Here is a 21,055-nt window from a genome sequence, read left to right as displayed (position 1 = left end):
TCTGTATGACAGGAGGCAACTTACTTAACCTGTCAGCATCAGGTTTTCATCTGTTTGTAAAGTGGGAGTTAGAATTACCACCTGCTTTATACCATTCTTACAAAAATTGAATAAACTCATACAAGTAAACTACTAGACTGACTTCTTGCACCCAGTAAGTGCCCAGTAAATTTTAAGATGCTATTATTAGCGTCATTCATTCAACAGATATTTGAGCTGCTTTGGAAAGTGAATTGAAAGTACTGGCATTTCAGTCTCTGTGGGTGGACGTACTCTCCTAGATGTGTTAATGTGTTTGATCGTGGGGTGCTTCCCGAGACCAACCTGGGGGCATTATGTAAAATGTAGTATAAATATCCTTTTACCTTTTTCTAAAATCAAAAAGTCTGAATTCTGAGGATTATGGATAAGGGAGTGTGGACCTGTAATTGATGATGTTTGCCATGTGCCCAGCCCCATGGATTGAAGCTAGCTGACTGGAGGCTGGGAAGGAAGCTGTGTGACAGTTCACGCGGGAGATGATGGGACCCTTACTGGGCAGTTCTAAGCCAAGTTCTCCCAGCCTGTGGAGAGCTAGCCCTTCCTGTCCAGGGGCCAGTGTGTTCATGATAGCTCTTTTCCTTCAAAGAGCCTGGTCTCTTTTTTTTTTTTTTTTCCCCTCTCAACCCTGTTTCCTGCAGGAAAAATCCAAACTGGAGAGTGAGCTAGCCAACTTTGGGCCTCGCATTAATGATATCAAGAGGATCATCCAGAGCCGAGAGAGGGAAATGAAAGACTTGAAGGAGAAAATGAACCAGGTTGGTAGGGGACAAGCCATGCCAATGTGTGCAGTGGGGCGTGACTGGGGCTGGCAGCAGCACTCTGACCCAGGGGGCCTTTGCCCTTCCTCGCTTTTCCCCTCAGGTAGAAGATGAGGTGTTTGAAGAGTTTTGTCGGGAGATTGGTGTGCGCAACATCCGGGAGTTTGAGGAAGAGAAGGTGAAGCGGCAGAACGAAATTGCCAAGAAGCGGTAGGTGGAAGTGTGGGTCCAAGAGGACATGAGGGTGCCCTCGAACCCCCAGCCCAGATATCCTGGGAAATTGCATGCTATCATAAGACAGGAAGGAGCTCTTAGAATGATGGGTGTTTGTTGTAGGTCAGCTTTAAAGAACAGGGATGTCGGGGAGGCAGTGTGGCATAGTCTTGTGGTTAAGAGGACCAGCTTTATTTTTAAAGATTTTATTTATTTATTCATAAGAGACACAGAGGGGCAGAGACATAGGCATAGGGAGAAGCAGGCTCCCCACAGGGAGCCCCATGTGGGACTTGATCCCTGGATCCTGGGATCACGCCCTAAGCCCAAGGCAGATGCTCAACCACTGAGCCACCCGGGCATCCCAAGAGGACCAGCTTTTTTATTTATTTGTTTGTTTGTTTGTTTGTTTGTTTGTTTATTGTCACACACACAGAGAGAGAGAGAGAGAGAGAGGCAGAGACATAGGCAGAGGGAGAAGCAGGCTCCATGCACCGGGAGCCCGATGTGGGATTCGATCTCGGGTCTCCAGGATCGTGCCCTGGCCCAAAGGCAGGCGCTAAACCGCTGCGCCACCCAGGGATCCCGAGGGTCAGCTTTAAATGTGGTTTACCTGGGTTAGAATCCTAGCTCCACAACTTTTTATCTTGGGCAGTGACTCAACCTCTCTCTCTCTGTCTCTCGCTCTCTCTCAGCCCCAGTTTCATTATCTGTAAAGTGGGTTAATTTCAATGCCTATATCATGGCATTATTGGGCACGTCAGATGAACTAATCCTTCTAAAGTATTTAGTATAATACTTAGCGCCTACTAAGAATACTAAATGCTAGCTTTTATTACTGTCATTTCTTGATAGGCAATGAGGAGGGGTCAGGGAAGAATGAAGTTCTAGATTGGAAAAGTAATAAGAGCAAAACAAAACGGTTTCTCTTCTCTTCTCTTTAGTTTATTTGCTCATTTAACAAACTTTCCTTGAGTGCCTCTGTTGTACCAAGTGGTCCTGTGGTAGTTATTGGTGGGGGGATCGGGGGTAAGACAGACGAACATGACACAGTCTCTGAAAGAGGTCACCCCCTGGGCCCAGTCTGCAGTTCATATAGCCCATGGCCCATATAAATAAACGTTTCATTGCCCTCCTACCCCTAAGCCAGGCTCAAGGGATATAGAATGAATCATCCTGACCTGTCCCTGACCTCAAGGAGTTATGAAATAATTGGGGAAGCAATTAGATCAACAATTTCAGAACAGTGCCATTGATGCTGTACTTGAGGTACATAGAAAATACAGAAGAAATGTTCCAAGAACTGCAAATCAAGAGGAACAGTAAAAACAAGAGACCCCGGCAGCCTGGGTGGCTAAGCGGTTTAGCGCCACCTTCAGCCCAGGGCGTGATCCTGGAGACCTGGGATCAAGTCCCATGTCAGGCTTCCTGCGTGGAGCCTGCTTCTCCCTCTGCCTGTGTCTCTGCCTCTCTCTCTCTCTCTCTGTCTCTCGTGAATAAATAAATAAAATCTTAAAAAAAAAGAGAGAGACCCAGTAGAGAAAAGGACAAAGGATGTAGTTAGCATTTCATAGAAAGAGAAGCATGCATGTGTCTAATAACTACAAATTGATGTTCAGTCTTGTTCTTAATCAGAAATGCAAATTAAAACAGTCTAGCAGTATTTGGTGAAAATAAGTCTACATAAGCTCTATGACACAGCAAAGCCACTCCTGAATATATATGAGAGAGAGAGAGTCTTACCACAGGGTCACAAAGAAACACATTGAGGGTTGTGTATCTTGGCATCATTTGTGGTGTAGGACATTGGTGGCAATGTAAACAGCCATCACTTGGGGGAAATATAAGTTAAGTGTTATGAATATACAGACTATGCAATCCTGTATAGCAAGGACTGGATTTATAGGCAGTAACATGGATAGATTAATAGCATCATGCGTTTGTGTAAATATAAAAACCAGGATATTTCTCAAGAATATGCATTTTTAAGGCTATATATGTATGTTTGTATACACGTACGTCACTTTGGAATGCATGCTCACCGTAGGGAAGATAATGGTAGTGGAAATCAGGGATGGATTGAGCCAAAGGAGACACGGGTCTTGCATAGATGGCGAACATCAACATGTTTATGAACTGTAGGATATAATTAACTGCACCAGAAAAGAGAGAAAACCCAGAAAAGTGTAATAGAAATGAAGAACCTGCTCACAACTGTTAGGAAAGCTTTTACAGGACAAGGAGTGACGAAATAGATGCCTATAGAGTGAGTAGGACTTAGCCAGCTGGGCAGCAGATAGAAGGAAGTTCCAGGCAGTGAGAACAGCATGCTCAGAGGTGTGAGAGAGTGTGCCTTGTACTGGAAACTAAGTAGTTTTGAATGTCTGGAGCATAAAAATGGCGTCAGGAAGGAGGTGGGAGTGGTGGACAGGTCAGCAGGGGCCAGATCACAGAGGGCTTTATGAGTCATGCTTAGGAGATTGGGCTTAAAATTGCATAGCTCAAAATTATAGAGTTAATTACATTCCATTTGGATTATAGTGACTAATAGGTTTAAGCTGCTAGTGTGACATCTGGCAGCATCTGTCACACCATATTGGGGGAGTGGGGAGGCAGTTGGAAATTAGCCCTGCCTGGCCTGCTAGTATCTGGCTGCTGGTTACATACTCTGAGTTTCTGAAGAGACAGGGGGCAGGGCAATGGCAGGAATCTAGTATTTTCTCCATGTTCCTTGAAGGTTCTGGGAAGGTGTGTGTGTGTGTTGCGCGGGGGGGGGGGGGGGGGTAGTTGGAAAGAGCCAAAGTCTGTGAGCAAATATGAGCTGAATGCAGCCAGTATTCCTGTCAATACTGATGATAACAAAAATATATTAAGTTTTGGGATGCCTGGGTGGCTCAGCAGTTAAGCATCTGCCTTTGGCTTGGGGCGTGATCCCGGAGTCCCAGGAAAGAGTCCTATGTCCAGCTCTTAGCATGAATAAATCTTATTTTAAGATTTATGGATTTTTGTGGATATGAGAGAGACACAGAGAGAGAAAGAGGCAGAGACACAGGCAGAGGGAGAAGCAGGCTCCATGCAGGGAGCCTGATGTACTCAATTCCAGGACTCCAGGATCACGCCCTGGGCCGAAGGCAGGCGCTAAACTGCTGAGCCACCCAGGGATCCCCAATAAATAAAATCTTTTTAAAAAATTTTATTAAGTATTTACTGTGTGTCCAACATGCTTCTAAGGACTTGATGCATATTAATTCATTAAAAAAATCTAATAACTGTGAAGTAAGTACCATCATTATTTGCATTTTATACATAAAGAGACAGAGGCATGGAGAGTATAACTGACTTGCCTGAAGTTATACTACTAGTAAATGGCAGAGTTTGGAAGCCAGACCTGTTTTCCTACCACATTATATTGCGGTGGTGCCTTAGAAAAAGGAGCCTGGGTTTTGGTGTTAGACCTGGCTTCAAAGCTCACATGTGCCATTTACTAGCTGTGTGGCCTTAAGCAAGGTCTTTTACCTCTTGGCCCTTATTTCCTCATTTGTAAAATTAGGATAATAATGCTTACTTGTAAAAAAAAAATAATGCTTACTTGTGGAGCTATTAATTAGAGGATTGGAGGTAATTATGTCAAGTACACAGAAACTTAATAAGTAAGAATTATAGCTAGTGGGTTCAGGTGGACCTTTTTGTGCCTCCGAGGAACTTGGGAGGGCTCTGGAGTCTTCTAGTGTATAAAGGGGGATTCGTGGAGTTTGGCTGGATCTCCCCTGCCTTGTGCCATATCCACAGGCTAGGCTGAGGGACTTAGTTCTCCAACTTCAGGGAACAGTTTTATGTGGATATGAGGGGATGACCTGAGTGGTGATTGAAATCCAGTAGTCCCTGTGTCCTGGACCTAGTTCTCCTTTCTCCCTGCAGTTTGGAATTTGAGAATCAGAAGACTCGCTTGGGCATCCAGTTGGATTTTGAAAAGAACCAACTGAAAGAAGACCAGGATAAAGTACACATGTGGGAGCAGACAGTGAAAAAGGATGAAAATGAGATAGAAAAGCTCAAGAAGGTAAGGAAGGAGAGCAAGAAAAGACATACTAAAAACTGGGAGGAAAACTTGGAAGAGATATGATAGAAGGGTAATATCCATAATTTATAAAGCCCTGTTGAAATAAGAAAACACCAAGACCTAAATAGGAAAAAAAAAAAAAAAAAAAGAACGAGTAAGAAGCACAAACGGTTCAAGATGATTCAAATAGCCCGGAAACATATACACATAATTTAGCCTTATTAGAAGTCAAAGAAATGCAAATGAAAGCAACAATCAGATGTAATTTGCTTCCTATCACATTACCCAAGATCTTAAAAAAAAGCCCCCTCCCCCCCAAAAAAAAGAAGCCAAATGATTAATACTGGTCACGGTGCAAAAGACCAGCATTCTTTTGCCATATGGCACCATCCATCAAGAATCTTTGGAATATACTTATCCCCACTTAGTAACACCTGAGGAAATCCAAAATGCAGGCACAGCCTTGTGCACAGAGGTTGATGTTTATTACAAACATTTATAGTTCCATATTGAAAACTCTCCAGTGTCCTCTGGGAATTAGGAGTTTAGCAAATTATGCTATATTCATACATGTATTTGCATAGTTTAGTGGTCTTCAAATTTTAGTAATATACGGACTCCATTTAAATAGCTAAGATCTTTAGTGTTGACTTAAAAAATCCTTGATGTTAAATATATACAGACATGCATACTTAGAGCACTTCACCAAAAAGCCAGAACTTACAAATTAATTTGTATAATTAATCACATTAATTTAGTACAACAGGTGATGGTGTTTTGCTGAAACCGAGTCGCTTTTTCACATTGCACCTGTGCTGCTGACTGCCCCGGCTCAGTTCGAGTCGAGCATGCCTGAGTCACTGGGTATTGTCTGACGATTTACTTTTCCCACATTCCTTCTCTTTAAATTCCTGTGAAACATTTGTTCCTCTCATAGCATCCCCTCCTGAGGTGATTTGATCCTCCTCACTTGGCTTAAACATACCATTTTGATTTTTTATGTCTGCCGATGTTTGGTAGTGGGGGGGGGTGTGTGAGAGAGAGAGAATTTGATCCTCCTCACTTGGCTTAAACATACCATTTAGACTTTTTATGTTTGCCGATGTTTGTTGTTGGTGGGGGCTGTGTGTGTATATGTGTGTTTTCATTAAACCCTGATAATGAAAATAGTCCTCTTTGGTGTCACCTGAATCTTAAATGCAAATGCAGATCAGGTAGGAGTAAGTGGACATCTAGGTGATCCAGAATCATATTTCTATGACTGACTTTTTATTTTGGGATCATTTGAAACTTAGAAGTGATGAGACTATTACATATTACAAAGAACTCCCACCTACCTGTCACCAAGATTCATCAATCACTAGCATGCCATATTTGCTTCTGCATTGTCTGTGCCTGCATATTATTTTTATGGGCAGTTTGGGAGGAAGTGGCAGATAGGTTCCCTTTATGTGACTTGAAGATCAAAATGAAAACCAAACTTTCTTCGTTTAAACAATCAGATCTAAGGGTGCCTGGGTGGCTCAGTTGGATAAGCATCTGCCTTCGGCTTGGGGTGTGATCCCCGGTTACAGGGGTCAAGCCTCACATCTGGCTTTCTGCTCAGCAGGGAAGTCTGCTTCTCCCTCTCCCTCTGCCCCTGCTCGTGCGCTCTCGCTCTCTTTCGCTCGCTTACTGTCTCAAAATCTCAAAATCAGATCTGTTAAGTAAGACTACGATCCCCTTGACTGACCACTCTCAGTGTCACTCCCTTTCCTCTCCCTGGAGCTAATCCCACGTAGTGGGTATTCTTCCAGACCTTGCAGGCATTTAAATACTTGTGCATTTATGTAGGTGTACTCATAGAAAATAAATAGTATTGTTTGTGTGGATTTTTTTAAAAGAAAAATTCATGTTATATTGCCTGTGACAGTAATTTTGATGTGGAAAAGGTGGTCAAATATATTCTAATGTTGTTAGAATATAGGGTTTTAATTACAATCTAGTCTCCACTTTGTAGACCTATCTATAAGTAGTGTTAGGAAGAAATAGGCTAACACATTAATTGGTCTCTAGCTGATGGGAGTAAGAGTGATTTTTTTTTTTCTCCTACTTGATGCTGTTTCAATACTTTGAACTTTTCTACATTAGGCAATTTGTGTATTGGGGTGTGTGGGGGAGGGCAACCAAATTAAAAAAAAAAAAGAAAGAAAGATGCCTAAAGGGTGATGGTGGTATGTGAAAGCAGAGCTTCCTGAAGAGAGGCTTTGATACACCTGGAACCTCCTTTTGCCTGGGGGAAAGGGTTGGGGCAAGGGGAGAAGATCCCAAGAGGAGATGAGGAGAGCGTTCACTTCTTGTCCTGTTCCCCCTGCTGGGACCAGGAGGAGCAAAGACACATGAAGATCATAGATGAGACCATGGCCCAGCTGCAAGACCTGAAGAATCAGCACCTGGCCAAGAAGTCGGAGGTGAATGACAAGAATCATGAGATGGAGGAGATTCGTAAGAAACTGGGGGGCGCCAACAAGTGAGTGGGTTCAGGCCTGGGGTTGGGGGAACTAGGTAGAGCAGGCAGCCTGCTGGATTTGGATCTTACCTCTTTATCTGGACTTTTTAGGGAAATGACCCATTTACAGAAGGAGGTGACAGCCATTGAGACCAAGCTGGAACAGAAACGCAGTGACCGCCACAACCTGCTGCAGGCCTGCAAGATGCAGGACATCAAGTTGCCACTGTCTAAGGGCACTATGGATGACATTAGTCAGGAAGAGGTGAGTATCAGGGCAGGCTGTAGGAGTGGGCAGTGGACAACATTACCCAGAGGTGGGGGATAAAAGTGGATGGGGAGAAGGAGAGGAAAGGATGGTGGGCAGGGGTGATGGGGAGCACTAAGGAGGGATGCAGGGGAGATAAGCCAGGATGAGGCTATGAAGGCAGGTAGGGGGAAGGTAATAGCTTTGGTGTGAAAGGGAAGTTGAGTGGGGGGTAATGCCGGATGTCAGTAGGTGGTGAGGGAGGGAAGGCAGGAGAAGATGAAATCATTCTGTAACCTTAGGGACTTGAGCTAAAAAAAGTTAGCTCCGGTAGGTGTTGGATAGTGCTAAGAGTGGCAATTGAGGGACATTAGCCAAGAGCAAAGGAAGACAGAAGCTAGGGGACCTGACAGATGATGGCCTAGCTGCAGTGAGGGAGGTTGGCCAGGAGAGGGTTGGGTAAGGGACATTAGCAATGCAGTGGTGATAAGGCTTAGTCATAGGAAAGGGAGAGACACTGGCCAATAGAGGAGCCAAAGCATTTCATGTCCTGAAAGTGAAGATTGGTGGGAACATTAACTGAGAGAAGGTTAGTGTACATATCTGTCTTGGACCTGAGCGTGTATCTCGGCCCCACGTATCTTTCTCCCTCCCTCTTCCCAAATGCATTTCAGTTTAATTCAGCAAAAATATTTTGAACACCAAAAATGTGCCAGGCACCAGGGTAACATGACATAATTACTCCTCATCCTAAACACAACCCTGCCAGGCAGGCAGTATGCCTTGTTACAGTTGAGGGTGTGTGTGTTTAAATCAGGATTCAGGTGTCAGGATCTGACAGCATGACTTGCCCAGGATCACACTGTTAGTCAGCGGCAGAGCCCAATTTTGAGCTGAGGTCTTTGTGACTTCAGAACTGCTCTTCTGCCATAGTTTCTCTCTAGCAAGGTGCTTCTCAAAGACTTTGAAAGCTATAGAGGAGCCCTCCGTCCCCCATGTGCCCCCTTTAGAGGACATTCTCACAGCCAGCATGCTCCATTGGACTCTCCTCACCATTACAGGGTAGCTCTCAGGGGGAGGATTCAGTGAGTGGTTCCCAGCGAACTTCCAGCATCTATGCACGAGAGGCCCTCATCGAGATTGACTACGGTGACCTGTGTGAAGATCTGAAGGTGAGGATCTGCCACGGGGGTGGCCACGTCTTCCCAGCTGTTCAGAGGGAGAGTCAGCCCACCTGGGGGCCCCATCGTGGAGACCACGGCTGGAAAGAGGGGCAAGCTGGCGAGAGGAAGGGAGTTGTGATATAGGGTCTTCCCCCAGCTATGCACACACAGACACAGGCACATCTCCCACCACCACCCTCAGTTACCCCTGGTCCCTGCCTGCTGCCACTCTTCCCCTTCCATGCACGTGCATTCATCCCAGATGCACACACGAAGGACATGCTCCTTTATAGCAAACAGATAGGCCTTAGATGTTCCTCCGTGATCTGTCCTAGGTACTCTTTCCTTCTCACTTTTGGCATTCTCTCATTCTCTCTCATTCTGGGTATCTCTTTTAGTCCCCTGGCCTCAGCTGCCATGTGTGCTGTGCTCCACAGGTACCTCCAACCCCAGCCTTCCTCCCCAAACCTGCCTTCACTCCTTGGTGCCAGACACAGGTTCAAACCAGAAGTCTGAGCCTCATCTTCAATTCCCTCTCTCACTTGGCATATTCATTGAATTACCAAGCCCTATCCATTTTACCTCCTAAATACCATTGAATTCTGCTTTTTTTTCGGTTTCAAACTGTCTTTATGGTATAGGCCACTTCACCTCTCACATGGCCTACTGCAGGAGCCTCCTAAACAGTTCCTCATGCTTTTCCATCCATCACTATAGCCAGGGGGACTTGATTTTTTTTTTAAAGAAATCTTTATTGTGGAAAATTTCAAACATATACGGAAATAGAATCATATAATGGACCCCAGTACCTGTCATCTAGCTTCAACAATTAGCAACATATGGTATCTTGTTTTTTATACCCTTTCCTTCCCTGTTGGCATATTTTAAATCAAATTCCAGGTAACATTTCATTCATAATTACTTCAACATATATCTTTAGAAAGGACATTTTAAAAAACAACCACAGTATCCTACCAAAAAAATTTTAAGACTAATTGCAATACCATCTAATTTCAGTAAATGTTTAGATTTGCATGAATATCCCATAAATACCTTTTAAAAAAAAGAAAACACAGTCTGTATATTTAAATCAGGATTCAAGTGAGGTTCATATGTTAAAAGTGGTCTCTTCTAGTCTGTACCATTTTCTTATCCCTTTTTATTTTTTTCTACCTATTTATGGAAGAAACTAGGTCATTGGTCCTGTACAATTTTCTACATTCTGAATTTGGCTGATTATGTCCTATGATGTTACTTAATGTGTTTTTCCATTCCCTGTATTTCCTGTAAACTGGTACTTAAATCTAGGGTTTGATTGGATGTAGTTCATTTTTTTATTTTTGGCAGGAATATATGTCATAGGTGGTGCTACTTGTGAACTTTCTTTTGCGTCACATCAGTTGACATTGAATGTCATTTCTATCTTTGTAATAAGTTTGGTCAGTGTTCGACATTACCTGTGAAATAGTCTCGTCAAAAACTCAAGGATCTGATCAAGCTTTTATATCCACCAATTATATGAAACACTAGTGCAAGAGAATCATGTTAAATAAAAACACAGGGATGCAGTTCTAAATCTGGACTATGGGAAACCATAGACCTGGTCCCTCCCAAGGATAAACAAGAAGAAAGAAAATAAACAGAGGGGCAGATTTTTTTATTGGCATATAAGAGACAAATCAACCAATTGGAATATGTGGGATTTCCTTGAATCCATTGCAGAGAGAAGGGGAATTTATAGGTTAAATGAGACTTAAGAGATAGACCAGCCAATTGCAGTGTGTACCTTATTTGAAACCTGCTTTGAAAATCCTGTAAAATTTTTTTTTAATAAAACAATCAGGATAATTTGAACACTGACCAGATAATTTATCATGTTCAGAAATTGCTGTTAATATTTTTAGGTGAAAAAAATATATTTTTAGGTGAGATGATGGTATTATGGCTTAATTTTTTTAAGTGTCCTTATGTTTTATAACAGTGGTTCTCAATGGTGTATGGATTTTACTTCCCCAGGGGACATATGGTAATGTCTGGAGACACTTGTGACACCCACTTTTCATAATTGGTTACTGACGGTGTCTAGTAGGTAGATGCAAGGGATGCTGCTAAACATCTTACAGTGCACAAAGGACAGCCCTCACAACAGTGAATCATCTGGCCCAAAATGTCAATAGTGCTGAGATTCAGAAAGCATTTTAGAGATACATACTGAAGTATTTATAGGTGAAGTGGAAGTCGTGTGTCTGAGATTCGCCTTAGAATAATTGAAGATAAAAAGGAATTGGGTATAGATGGCAGAGTATTGGCCATGAGTTGATGATTTTTGAAGCTGGGTAATAGGTACATAGGGGGTGCATTATATTATTCTCTACATTTTTGTGTGTATGTTAAAAATTTATATAATATAAAGTTAAGAGAAAAATAATCATGATCATCAGGTTCAGGTGTTGTTAGCCCATGTTTTTTTATAAAGTTCCCTGTCAGCTTTTCAGAAGTTGGTTTTAGCAGCTTTTTTTTTTTTTTTAAGAAAGATTTTTATTTATTTGAGAAAGAGAGAGCACATGCCTGCATACCTGCGCCCATGGGGGAAAGGGCAGAGGGAAAGGGAGAGAGAGAATCCAAGCAGACTCCCCGCTAAGTGCAGAGACCTATGTGGGGCTCCATCTCAGGACCATGGGATCATGACCTGAGCCAAAATCAAGAGTCCTGACACTTAACTGACAGCCACCCAGGCACCTCAGTTTTAGCAGCTCTTAATCATCATTGCCTAGCTCTATTAAGGGTTGCAAAATGGTAATTTCCTAATTCTTCCATTCCTCCTCCATTTATTTATTGGAATTCTAAAAAGAATTGTCTCATATCAACCATTTAGTTCCTTTGAAGTACAGCCAGTACAGAAAAGGTAGGATAAATGCTTCATTCTTTTCCTTTATTTATCATCTTTCAGAATGAGGCGGTTGCCCTTATAATCTTTGAAGGTGACCAGTGAGGTTTTTCATTTGTATGTATTGTGAATTTAACATATTAAATCTACTTTGATGTTTGTCTACTGGAGTCATTTTTCTTCTTGATGTTCATATGGTCCCATCCTTGTCCAATAGGAGCCACTTCAAGTTGATTTTTGTTATTATTTTTAGATTTTTATTATGGAAAATTTCACACACAAAAGTAAAATAGCACAGTGCTATCTCGTGTAGCCATCATCAGTTTCAGCAGTTATCAACTCATGGCCAAACTTATTTTATGTGCACCCCATCCTCTTCCTCCTCTCTTCTCACCCTTGTATTATTTAAAAATACAGTCAACCCTTGAACAACATGAGTGTGAACTGTGCGGTCCACTTATACATAGATTGCTTTCAATAAATACAGTACTTTAAATAGATTTTAATAACATTTTCTTTTCACCAGCTTACTTTACAGTATGTGTTAATCACTGTTTATGTTATTGGTAATGCTTCCAGTCAACAATAGGCTATTAGTAATTACATTTTTTTGGAGAGTCATAAATTAGTATATAAGTGGATTTTGGGCTGTGTAAGGGGCCAACACCCCAACCCCCTTATTCAGGGGTCAGCTGCAAATTGTGGACATCATGCCATTTCATTTGTAAATATTTCAGAATGTATCTCTAAAAGAGATAATTCTTTAAAACATTTAGACTCATTATCATATAAAAAACCCAATAATTCCTTAATATTGGAGTTTTATAAAATAATTCCTTATTATTTGTATTATGATTAGTATTCACATTTGCCAAATTGTCCTGCACACACACAGTTTGCTTGCTTGCACTGAGAGTCAAATAAGATGACAGACATAGATAGATAGGTGACTGATAGAGTGATTGGCTGATATATCTCTTTAAGTCTCATTTAATCTACAGTAGTCCCCCCTTGTGCATGCCTTTCCGTGGTTTCATTCCCCACGGTCAACTGCAATCTGGAAACATGATCCTCCTGACCTATAGTTAGAAGGTCAATAGTAACCTAGTGCTATGTCACAGTGCCTACGTCATTCACCTTACTTCATCTCATCATGTGGGCATTTTTTTATCATCTCACATCACAAGAAGGGTGAGTACAGTACAATAAGATAGTTTGAGAGTGAGACCATTCATGTAACTTTTATTACAGTGTATTGTTATAATTGTTCTATTGTATTATTGCTGTTAACCTTTTATGGTGCCTAATTTATAAATTAAGCTTTATTGTAGGCATATATGTATAGGAAAAAACATGATATGTAGCATTTGGCACTGTCTATAGTTTTAGATAGCCACTAGGGGTCTTAGGATGTTAAGGGGGATAGGATGCCCTTCCATCAGTTTATATTTTTCTTTGCAGTATTTTTTTGTTTTTGAAGAAATTGGCTCATTTCTCCTAGAGGATTTTCTGCATTCTGTACTTTGTTGATTGTATCCTATGATTTTTTTTTTAAAGATTATTTAAGAGAGAGAGTACGTGCATGCTCTTGAACACTAAGAGGGACAGACGGGAAGGGAGAAGACAAGCAGACTCGGCCCTGAGTGCAGAGCCCACAGTGTGGGGCTCGATTCTATGACTCTGAGACCGTGACCTGAACTGAAACCAAGAGTCAGACACTCAACCAGCTGAACCACCCAGGTGCCCCTGTATCCTATAATTTTTTTTATGTTCCCCCAGAACAAAGCAAAAAAAAAAAAATAGTTCTTGTATCCCCTGTAGTTCCTTTAAGTGGGTAGCTAGATCAGTGCTGTTAGAGATATAATATGAGCCACATGACCTACTAAAAAGTAAAATTCATTTTAGTACTGTATTTTTGCCTAATCCAGTATACTCAAAAACAATTTCAATGTGTAAACAGCATAAAAATTATTGATGAGATATTTGACAGTCTCTTTGTACTAAGTCTTCAAAGTACAGAGTATCTATTTATGTTTCCAGCAATCTCAATTTGGATGCTATATTTTCCTCAGATAGATTTGATTTATATTTAGATTTGTTTGTATTTAGCTATCTTAAACTGTACAATTGAAAAAAAGAGAACCACATAACCAAGTTTGTTTCAGATAAAAGTTTTCTAGTAACTAAGTTGAATATCAGTTTTTAAGTCAGTCAATGATCATTAAAATCAGTAGCCATGGGACACCACCTGGGTGGCTCAGCACTTGAGCAGACGTCTGCTTTCGGCTCAGGGCATGATCCCGAGGTCCTGGGACCAAGTCCCACATCAGGCTCCTTCCAGGGAGCCTGCTTCTCCTTCTGCCTATGTCTCTCTGCCTCTCTCTGTGTGTCTCTCATGAATGAATGAATGAATGAATGAATGAATGAATGAATAAATAAATAAAATATTTTAAAAAATCAGTAGTCACGTGTGGGCTTATGGCTATCATATTGGACAGCTCAGATCTAGAGACTTGATTAAATTCAAGTTTGGGGGTTTGTTTTGGTTAAGACTACCTCCTAAGTGACATTGTTAACATCCATCAGGAGGTTGGTGATATCTGGTTGTAGTTCTTTTTGTGTGGTTTGCAGCTGTGGTGGTTATTGCCTAGATTCATTAATTTGTCTGTGGTTGCAAGATGAAATAATTTTCTCTTTATTAGCTGGAATACTGTAAAGAGAGATTTCCTCCTATCAGTTATTTGGTTACCCTGAGGTACAGTTTGTATAGTAAAAGCAGAATGTATTCTTTTACTTACTAGTTGATAAAAAAAAAATGAGTTGGTTCTCTGACTTTCTCAAGATTTGTTCACTGAGGTTTTTTTTGTATCATTTTGCACTTAAGGATTTAAACATATTAGATGTGTTGAATTTTGTTGTGGTTGTTATTCTTGTTGATCAAGTTGTTTGCATCTTTGGCCAGTGGGGAACCCATTCAAGTTGGCTGGTGAATCATTTTGACACAACTCTTACAGTCTTATGTTTTCCCTGCTTTCTGGTATGTCCAGGCTCATCCTTTACATTTCCCAAGATCTGGCATTAGCCATTTCTCTCTGAGAAGCTCTAACTTGTAGTGGGAAATACTGCTTAGTGACTACCATCTGAAAATCGGAGTGCTCATGACTGCTGGGTTGCTCAGTGCTTCTAGAATGTTTCAGTAGACTGGGCTACAAGAGGCATTTTTTATTTTGAAGGAAAAATGTGTTGTGAGCTCATTTGATACTTCAATTAAAATTATAATTTTCACAGTTTAACATCATTGATTTTATGTTTGAGTCTCCCCGATTATTCTTGCTGAAAATCTTGGTTCCTAACAACACTAACATAATAATATATTTATCCTATTCCGCGTATAATAGTTTGAAAATCACAATGAGGGATCCCTGAGTGGCTTAGCGGTTTAGCACCTGCCTTTGGCCCAGGGCGTGATCCTGGAGACCCAGGATCGAGTCCCACGTCAGGCTCCCTGTATGGAGCCTGCTTCTCTCTCTCTCTCTCTCTCTCTCTCTCTCTCTCTCTCTTTCTCTTTCTCTTTCTCTCTGTCTCTCATGAATAAATAAAATCTAAAAAAAAAAAGAAAATCACAATGAGGTGTTATTAGTAACAATTTGATTATTGAATGCTATTGAAGATTTCCTTGAGGTCCTTTCTGCTGTTAAGCTAATAGCTTATTGAGCATGTATGGCCATGTTCCTCTATTTTAAAGTAACTTGAAAGAATTCTCTTAGTGTTTAACCAGCTTATTAATCTATTGTCATGTTTCTTTGTTTAGTTTTCCATTTTTAAGAGGGTTGCTTAATTTGCATTTTGATTTATTTTTTTCAACTTTATTTTGAAAAATTTCAAACCTACAGAAAAATTGAAAGAACAGTAAACACCCATTTGCCTTTCACCTTAGATTCACCAATAAATATTTTTCCAGGTTTTTTTTCCCTCTATTCATCTCTCTTGATTCCCTCCCTCCACACTACACATTTTTTGTTTTTGCTGAACCATGTAAAGGAAGCTGCAGACTTCAACTCTATAAATACTTAGGATGCTAAGAACAAGGCATTCTGTTCTATAACTGCAATTCCATATTACACCTGAGAAAATTAATAATTTCATATTGACTATCCTGCCCATACTCACATTTCCTTGTCCTAAAATCATTTTTTATAATTGTTTTATTGCTTTTGGGTGTTTTTTTAGTTTCTTTTGATGTGGAGCAGCCCCTCACCTTTTTCATGACACTGATCTTTTGAAGAGTCTACATGCTGTCTTGAATGGTGGATATGTTATGGATATATTTGTTTCCTTTCGTTATTGCTTAATTTGTTCTACCTACCCTGTTTCCTATAAATCTGGAAGTTTGATATAGTCTCAGGCTTGATGGATTTGGGTTAAGTAATTTTTTGGCCAGAGCATTTCATTGGTGATGCTGTGTACTGTCTTTTGGATCATGCCAGGAGGTATGTAATGTGAGGATGTTCCGCTACTCATGATGTTAAGTTTAATCCTCATTTAAGGTATCAATTGCCAGATTTCTTACCTTTGCAAGTAATAAGTAATCTTTAGGGTGATTCTTTGGTATTTTGTGAATATTTTGTTTCCAACAATTTTTTTGCCCTGTGTTTTTCACATTTTGATTTATTTATTTTTTATAATTCTGTAAAATCTCCATTGGTTTTAAAACCAAAAGTATAATACAAGGTACATGAAGAGATGTTTTGCTTGCTTTCGTGTCCCCTCCGCCTCCCTTACTCAATGTGTAATCATTTTAATTCATTTTTGGATTATCCTTTTGTTGTATTTTAAAAATAAAAATATATTTGTCTATAAATATATTCCTTCTCTTAGATTAAAAAAAAATAACATTCTGTTGTGTAGCTTTCATTTCACTTACAACATATCCAAGAGATCACTTCATAGAGATTAGTAGAAGTAGAAGTAGAAGAAGTATATAGAGATTTGTAGAAGGGCTTTTCTAAGATGTATATATTTATGTATACATTTGTGCATATTCATGTCCTTCCTATACTTGAAGTCATTCAATGGTACCTCATTGCCCTTGGGATAAAATCCAAACCTCTTACGAGACTTGAAAGGCCGTTTATCATTGGGCTTCTGCACATGTTTCCAGCCATGCCTCTTCCCCCAGCATGTGCACGTGCACACACATAAGTGCTATTATTGCCATACTGAATTGCCCCTTTTTTTGGCTTTGAAATATATTAAAATTGATTGCTCTTTGGAATTGCTTTGATTTCCTTGAATGGACCATGAGCAAATCCTTGATTTTGCGTGTAATACTCCTCTCTGCATAGACAGTTCCTTCTCTCTGTCCTCACTACTCATCCTGTAAGCCTGAGCTGAAACATATTCCTGGGAGCCTTCCATAGCCCAGGTCTGAGTTAGGTGCCCTTCTTCTGTGCTCACCCAACACCATTTATTTATCATTGTTTTGGTATTCAGTGTACAGTGTTCTGATTATTTATGTATATGCCTTCCTCTGTTAGTCCATGAGCTCTGTGAGCACAGGAACCATGGCTCGCAGGATATGAGGGCCCCAATGCCTGGCATTTGGAGGGCATTCAGTAAATATTTATTGACTAAAAGTGGCAGAAAGGCACAAGCCCGGACATGTATTGTAATATCCATAGACCTGAAACCAAACTCAAATGGAATTTGCTCAGATGTGGTGATCTGAGCAGAAAACGTGAGTTGCCTTATTCATTATGGTGCTGTAGGCAGAGTCCAGACCAGCCTGTGTGGGGGCCTTTAGGTCACCCTGGGATGGCGCTGGCTCATGGCCTGGGCTGAGAGCCAGAGAGGGGTACCATCAGCTGCTCCTCCTGAGAGACAGAGAGATTGACAGGGCCTGGGGGTAGGGCTAGAGATGAGAAAGTGGTATCAGTCTGTAATTTCCAGGGGTGGTGGGAATGCTTACTGGAGGTGGGACCTGGTGGACAGAACCAAGCTAAGGAAGAACCTGCCTTCTGCATGGGAGCAAATGCTCAGGCCCTGCTTGGTGGAGCATCTCTTGTGGGGGTCTAGGCTCGGGGGCCTGGCCCTTCTTGATGTCGTTGGGCCTGGGGTTTACAGGATGCCCAGGCTGAGGAGGAGATCAAACAGGAGATGAATACACTGCAGCAGAAGCTGAATGAGCAGCAGAGTGTACTCCAGCGTATTGCTGCCCCTAACATGAAAGCCATGGAAAAGCTGGAAAGTGTCCGAGACAAGTTCCAGGAGACCTCAGATGGTAAGATTTTTCCCTTTTACTTGGGTCTAAGGTGAAGACAGAAGGCTGGAGTTATGAAGCAAGGGATTGTTACACATCACAACAACTCTTGTTTTTACATGCTTTCTTGAAACTCCCAAGAGCCCTAAAGAGTAGGGGTCAGTTACCACACCTGTTTTTTATAGAGTCGAATACTGCTGAGATTCAGAGAGGGTGAATGGCCTGCCCAAGGATGCACAGCTAGTTGTTGGTTGAGCCCAGGGTAGAATTCATGTTTCTGTGGCTCCAAGCCCAAATTTCTTCTTTTGTACTAGTGACCAGCCCAGTGGTCATGAGCAGTCATGGGGCCATTTTCCTGGGGCCCTCCCCAGATGTCCCTCTCCCTTTGGGATATTCCCTGCTCTGTGGATTGTCATTTACAGGCCATTCTTGCCAGGGTATGGTCCTCAGCCTTGGCGGTACCTGGGCACTGAGGAGTCACCTGTCTTTCTCTTGTGGCAGAGTTTGAGGCAGCCCGAAAGCGAGCCAAGAAAGCCAAGCAGGCATTCGAACAGATCAAGAAGGAGCGTTTTGACCGCTTTAATGCTTGCTTTGAATCTGTGGCCACCAACATTGATGAGATCTACAAGGCCCTATCCCGCAACAGCAGTGCCCAGGTAAGCCAGAATCCCTTACCCAGCCAATCCCCACCATCATGTTGCCCTTTCCTTTAGGCTTCCTATCCCTCTCCTCCTCTAGATCCAGACCCAGATTCTGACCTGTCTGCCTTTTCCCTAGGCATTCCTGGGCCCTGAGAACCCTGAGGAGCCCTACCTAGATGGCATCAACTACAACTGTGTGGCTCCTGGCAAACGCTTCCGGCCTATGGACAACTTGTCAGGGGGGGAGAAAACAGTGGCGGCTCTGGCCTTGCTCTTTGCCATCCACAGGTAAGGCTGCCCCTCCCAGGGCAGTTGGTGGAGAGACTGAACTGAGGCCACCAGAGGCTCTGGGGTCCAAGGACATGCAGAGATCTGCAGAGGTGAAGATGTTCTGGTGGAATCTGGATTGCGTCCCTATTTCCCTACTTACTACAGCACATCTGGCCTTGGTTTCCTGGACCTGTCTTTCCCATCCATTCAGCATGCCCTCGCTGGCCCCTGCATGTCTTCAGTCCCACCACCAGGCTTTTGCTTACATGGTTGCTGGCTAATTAGTCCTTTCTGTGCAAATCTAGCTTGACCATCACCTACCATGCCTTCACATCTCATTTTCCTCCTTCTGTTCCTCTAGGAAGCTTGCTTTGACCAACTGTGGCATACCCTGACCTCCCCCTCCTGAATGCCAGTAGTACTTGAATCTGACCCCCACAACTTAATACTTGATTATACAGCATCATTCAGCAAGCATTTCTGAGGGCTGCTTTATACCAGACTGTTGGGGGATTAGGGACACAGATGAGTCAGACATGGTCTCTGTCCTTGAGGAGCTCATGGTCTAGTGAAGGCCAGATGTGTAAACAGTGAGCTAAGTGTTATAGCCGGGTGAGTGCGTGTGCTGTGGATGCACGGAGAAGGAACATCTAACCCAGTCTGAGGGAGGGTGTGGGTGGCCAGGGAAGGCTTTGAAGGACAGGTAACACTTGAGTAGGAAATGCAAAGGATGAGTAGACGTGAGCTGAGACACTGGGGGCGGGTGGGGGGGTGGTCGTGCTAGGCAGAGGGTGCCGCATGTGCAAAGAGGCAGGGAGCCACAACAGCATGGTGCAGGTGGGTGGGATAGACCTCCAGGTAGGTTGGACAGTGTGTTCAGAGCCAGGACAGCTTTATCTCCCTAGCTGGTCTGGAAGCTCTGGAGAAAACTGTGTCTTCTCCTGGTTCTGAAGGATCCTGGAGCACAAGGTTGGATGCAGAGGAGGGTTCAATTGGTAAACTGGCCTTTAGGGGGCTCAGGCAACATTAAGACCTGGGTGTTTTTAGTCTCTGAAGAAGTGGAGGGGGATGCTGGCCTGTGTGATGGGCCCTGGGGCTACCCTGCCCCACCACTGCCCCCATCAGTGTCAGCTCACCTACTGGTTCCCTCCCAGCTACAAGCCAGCCCCCTTCTTCGTCCTGGATGAGATCGATGCTGCCCTGGATAACACCAACATTGGCAAGGTGGGTGCAAGGAAAGTGGGGCCCGGGAGGGAAGCCCCTAGATTGGGGCTGGGTTTCAGGGAGCAACTCCTGAGTATGCTCTAGCCGTTCCTGCTGCCTGCTCTCTGTGCCCGGGAGGCTGGGCTCAGGGTCATTCATTCACGCCGTGCTAGTCAGTGGCCTCTTAGCCTCTCTTCCCCCCTACCCTCCACCCCTTACCCCACCCCTCTGACTCTGGTTCTGACTGGAAAACACAAGGGAGTGTTAGGGCTTCAGCCCTGCTAAGTGCCTGGCGGCCCCTCCCACAGGTGGCAAATTACATCAAGGAGCAGTCGACTTGCAACTTCCAGGCCATCGTCATCTCTCTCAAGGAGGAGTTCTACACCAAGGCTGAGAGCCTCATTGGAGTCTACCCCGAGGTAGGGCGGGCCTGGCTCAGGAGCCAGCCCCACTCCCTGCCTGACTCCCCAGGGCAGGAAGGGAAGGCTGCAGTGGAGGGCCACGGGGGTGGGGGAGCATAGGGATTCAGGTCCTAAACAGCTATCTGGGCTTGTTGGAGCCCTGCCTTAGAGGCTTAGCCAGCCCAGCTGGGCAGGGCTATTGCGTCTGGGGACAGGTGGAAAGGCCAGGCAGAGGCAGCCAGACGGCAGAGAAAAGGAGAATGCAGAGGTAGGCAGGGAGAGAAGGCACATGGGACCGAGCACATCCTCTCACACCCAGAGAGAACCATTGCCTGGGCTTTGGGCAGGTATGTAGGGAGGAGGGTTTGAGGCCCCCCAGTCCTGGGGCGCTAGACCCCCCCCCAATTCTCTCCTTACAATTTC

The 21,055-nt window shown here is 43.0% G+C and overlaps 1 protein-coding gene across 3 annotated transcripts in view; it reads left to right on the top strand.

Moving 5' to 3' along the window:
- SMC1A (structural maintenance of chromosomes 1A) overlaps positions 1-21,055 on the top strand; it is a 49,226-nt gene that overhangs the window by 11,751 nt on the left and 16,420 nt on the right. For all 3 annotated transcript variants that reach the window (XM_055337441.1, XM_055337440.1, XM_055337439.1), the window contains exons 14-24: positions 681-797; positions 904-1,010; positions 4,932-5,073; positions 7,437-7,582; positions 7,673-7,826; positions 8,870-8,980; positions 17,982-18,138; positions 18,619-18,773; positions 18,895-19,046; positions 20,183-20,252; positions 20,540-20,650. In XM_055337441.1, the coding sequence (XP_055193416.1) occupies positions 681-797; positions 904-1,010; positions 4,932-5,073; positions 7,437-7,582; positions 7,673-7,826; positions 8,870-8,980; positions 17,982-18,138; positions 18,619-18,773; positions 18,895-19,046; positions 20,183-20,252; positions 20,540-20,650 (1,422 nt within the window). The remainder of the gene's footprint in view (positions 1-680; positions 798-903; positions 1,011-4,931; positions 5,074-7,436; positions 7,583-7,672; positions 7,827-8,869; positions 8,981-17,981; positions 18,139-18,618; positions 18,774-18,894; positions 19,047-20,182; positions 20,253-20,539; positions 20,651-21,055) is intronic.

The sequence above is a fragment of the Nyctereutes procyonoides genome, unplaced genomic scaffold (genome assembly GCF_905146905.1).
Source record: "Nyctereutes procyonoides isolate TBG_1078 unplaced genomic scaffold, NYPRO_anot_genome, whole genome shotgun sequence".
NCBI lineage: Eukaryota > Metazoa > Chordata > Mammalia > Carnivora > Canidae > Nyctereutes > Nyctereutes procyonoides.
The sequence above is the reverse complement of the archived record's forward strand: the minus strand, read 5'-3'. Positions and strand labels throughout refer to the sequence as shown.